At 33.7% G+C, this 2,912-nt stretch overlaps 1 protein-coding gene across 1 annotated transcript; it reads right to left on the bottom strand.

Annotated features, from left to right (window-relative positions):
* Window positions 1-465: 465 nt before the first annotated feature.
* On the bottom strand, window positions 466-1,416 carry LOC129665685 (olfactory receptor 10A7). Its single transcript, XM_055592492.1, has one exon. It carries the CDS (start codon window positions 1,414-1,416, stop codon window positions 466-468), a length of 951 nt encoding a protein of 316 aa, XP_055448467.1.
* Window positions 1,417-2,912: the final 1,496 nt, after the last annotated feature.

Genomic DNA, 2,912 nt, shown 5'->3' on the forward strand with positions numbered 1-2,912 from the left:
TAATGAACCAAAGGAAAGTTTCACTCTCTGCCTCAGATTTGGTTTGAGGAAAAACTGAAGCCAACCATACATTTTAAAAGGTTAAAAATATTAAAAGAATAAGATTGTGCTGACTACCTTTTTTAGTGCAGAGCTCCTGTAGCTTTTTTCATCCATAATACCCTGAGAAGTATCTACAGATGTTCAGTTATTAAATACACTTACCACTTAAGGCCAAAGAGTGTTAAATTTTCATCATATGACCTGAATGACAATCACATCAACTTGCCCACAGTCTTTAAATGGTCTGTTTATAATCTTTTCCTCAACTACTTCAATTGAGAGTTCCGTTTCTTTCTTGTGATTGCCTGGGATGATTGATGGCCTGATATTGAAAGTGATTCTGATAGGACAAGAAAAACCATCCACTCCTTTGCTTGAAATGTGAGTGAATACTGTAGCCCCACTTTGTTTAGAAAGAGGATCTCATAACACATCTAACTTCTTCAAGACCTTTCGAGTGATAGTTCTTTTGACTGCTCCTTTCACTTCATTGTTTCTTAGGCTGTAAATTATGGGGTTTAACATAGGTGTAATAACAGTATAAGACAATGACACAAGTTTCTTGCTCTCTGAAGACTGGTTAGATTTGGGCCTTAGATAAGTCAAGCTGGCTGTTCCATAGAAGAGAGATACCACAATCAAGTGTGATGAACACGTAGAAAATGCCTTCTGGCGACCAGTAGCAGATGGCATCCTCAAAATGGTTCCAATAATGCGGGTATAAGAGACCAAAATGAGAGAAAATGGAAACATGATAAAGAGAAGAGTGGATGCAAGTGCTTGCATCTCATAGGTAGTTGTATCTTCAGTAACTAATTTTAAGACAGGAGGACCATCACAAAAAAAATGGTCTACAGAATTGGGTCCACAGAAAGGAAGAGTCATCATCCAAGCTGTCTGTAACATGGACACAGGAACACCAGACATCCAAGAACCTATAGCCATCCACAAGCACAGGGACCTATTCATTATGACAGGGTAACGAAGAGGATTACAGATGGCAACAAAACGGTCATAAGCCATCATAGAGAGGAGAAAACATTCAGAGCTGCCAAAGAAGAAGAAAAAATACATCTGGGTGCCACAGCCCACAAAAGAGATGACTTTCTTTGTTGATATTAGGTCTACCAGCATCTTTGGCACCATGACCAGAGTGAAACAAACTTCAAGCAGTGATAGGTTTCGCAGAAAAAAGTACATGGGTGTTTGAAGAGCAGGTTCCACACTGGTAACTGTGACAATGAGAAAATTCCCCAGCAAGGTAACTAAATAGATGGTCAGAAACAAAATGAAGAGAGAAACCTGCATATCAGGGTTGTTTGTGAATCCCAGAAGAATGAATTCAGTGACTCTGGTATGGTTTTCACAAGTCATATTTTAGACAATTTCTCACAAAAAAATCAAGATTTAATCAAAAGCATTCTATCAATATAGCCACCATCTTTAAAAAAAAATAAAATTCCATAAAATGCATTCTTGTTCTCAGTAGTTTTAGTCTTCTGATTTTTCTAAACCATGAAAAATATTTACAGTGAAATAAATATAACATTTTTTTCATAGTCTTACTAATCTTTTCTCTTAGGTACAGGATTTTGCTCATCAGTAGTCAGAGTTTAAATTCTTCATCAGAGATGTGCCATTTTAAAAAGCATAGTTTATTAAATTAATTAACTTAGGAAATAATCATATGATTAAAGATAAACAAATGGTGCTGGTCTAAATGGATGTCTACATGTAGAAAAATGTAAATTGACCGATACCTGTCTATCAACCTGCACAAAAATAAAGTCCAGGTGGATCAAAGATCTTAAAATAAAACAAGCCACACTAAATCTGTTGGAATAAAAAGTGGGGAAGAACCTGGAACTCCTTAGCACAGGAGACAACTTCCTGAACAGAACACCAACAATACAGCCTCTAAGATCAACAATTAATAAATGGCACCTCACGAAAATGAAAAGCTTCTGTAAAGCAAAGGACACTGTCATCAGAACAAAACAACAACCTACAGACTGGGAAAGGATCTTCACCAATCCTATATCTGACAGAGGGCTAATATCCAGACTATATTAAGAACTCAAGAAATTAAACACCAACAAAGCAAATAACCCATTAAAAATGGGTATACAGCCATTAGCAAATTTAAGAATATTTGAAATTTTTTAGAATTTTCAATTTGAGGGAAATAATCTGCTTACAATGATAATTGGACCTGATCTTGTTAATGATATATTTTGAGTTCTGGGGTCTAATTTAGTTGGTTATATCTTAGTGGGACTAAAATATTTCATGACTCATTAAGTAATTAATTGAATTTTTAACATAAATAATTTTATCTCTCATTCTAATTGATTTTGAAAAAAACTATATACATTTTATAGAAATAATTTTGACTCAATGCTGTTATGTGATGAGTACCTATGAATACCTACAAAATGAAAGTGGTTGTCTTAAATTTTTTCTAAAATTAGCAGCACTTTTAATAATCTACATGCTTGTGAACAAATATCTCAATGTCTGAACTGCGCAGACTCATGTGATTAAAGTCTAAAGTGCTTCTTATGTGCATCACTATTGATTTCTCAATGTTCTTCTTTAGCATCCCATAACTTTCTAAGTAATACAAAAGTGGTCTATCATCATTTGTTTTACTTTAATGCAGCACAAAGTTATTTTATTTTTTCTAATTTAACAGTTCCATTATTTTTCTCAGAATTTTTTTTCAATACATGGATGTGAATATAAAATAATATACTTAAACATTAAAGTTGAAGGTCAAAAGAAATTAAAAAGAAATCTTTAAATGTAACTTACCAAGTAATAATGACTGATATTTCTTCTTTAATCAGAAGTCCAAACAATTTTTCAAA

The sequence above is a fragment of the Psammomys obesus genome, unplaced genomic scaffold (genome assembly GCF_907164565.1).
Source record: "Psammomys obesus unplaced genomic scaffold, mPsaObe1.curated_primary_1811, whole genome shotgun sequence".
In the NCBI taxonomy this organism is placed as follows: Eukaryota; Metazoa; Chordata; class Mammalia; order Rodentia; family Muridae; genus Psammomys; species Psammomys obesus.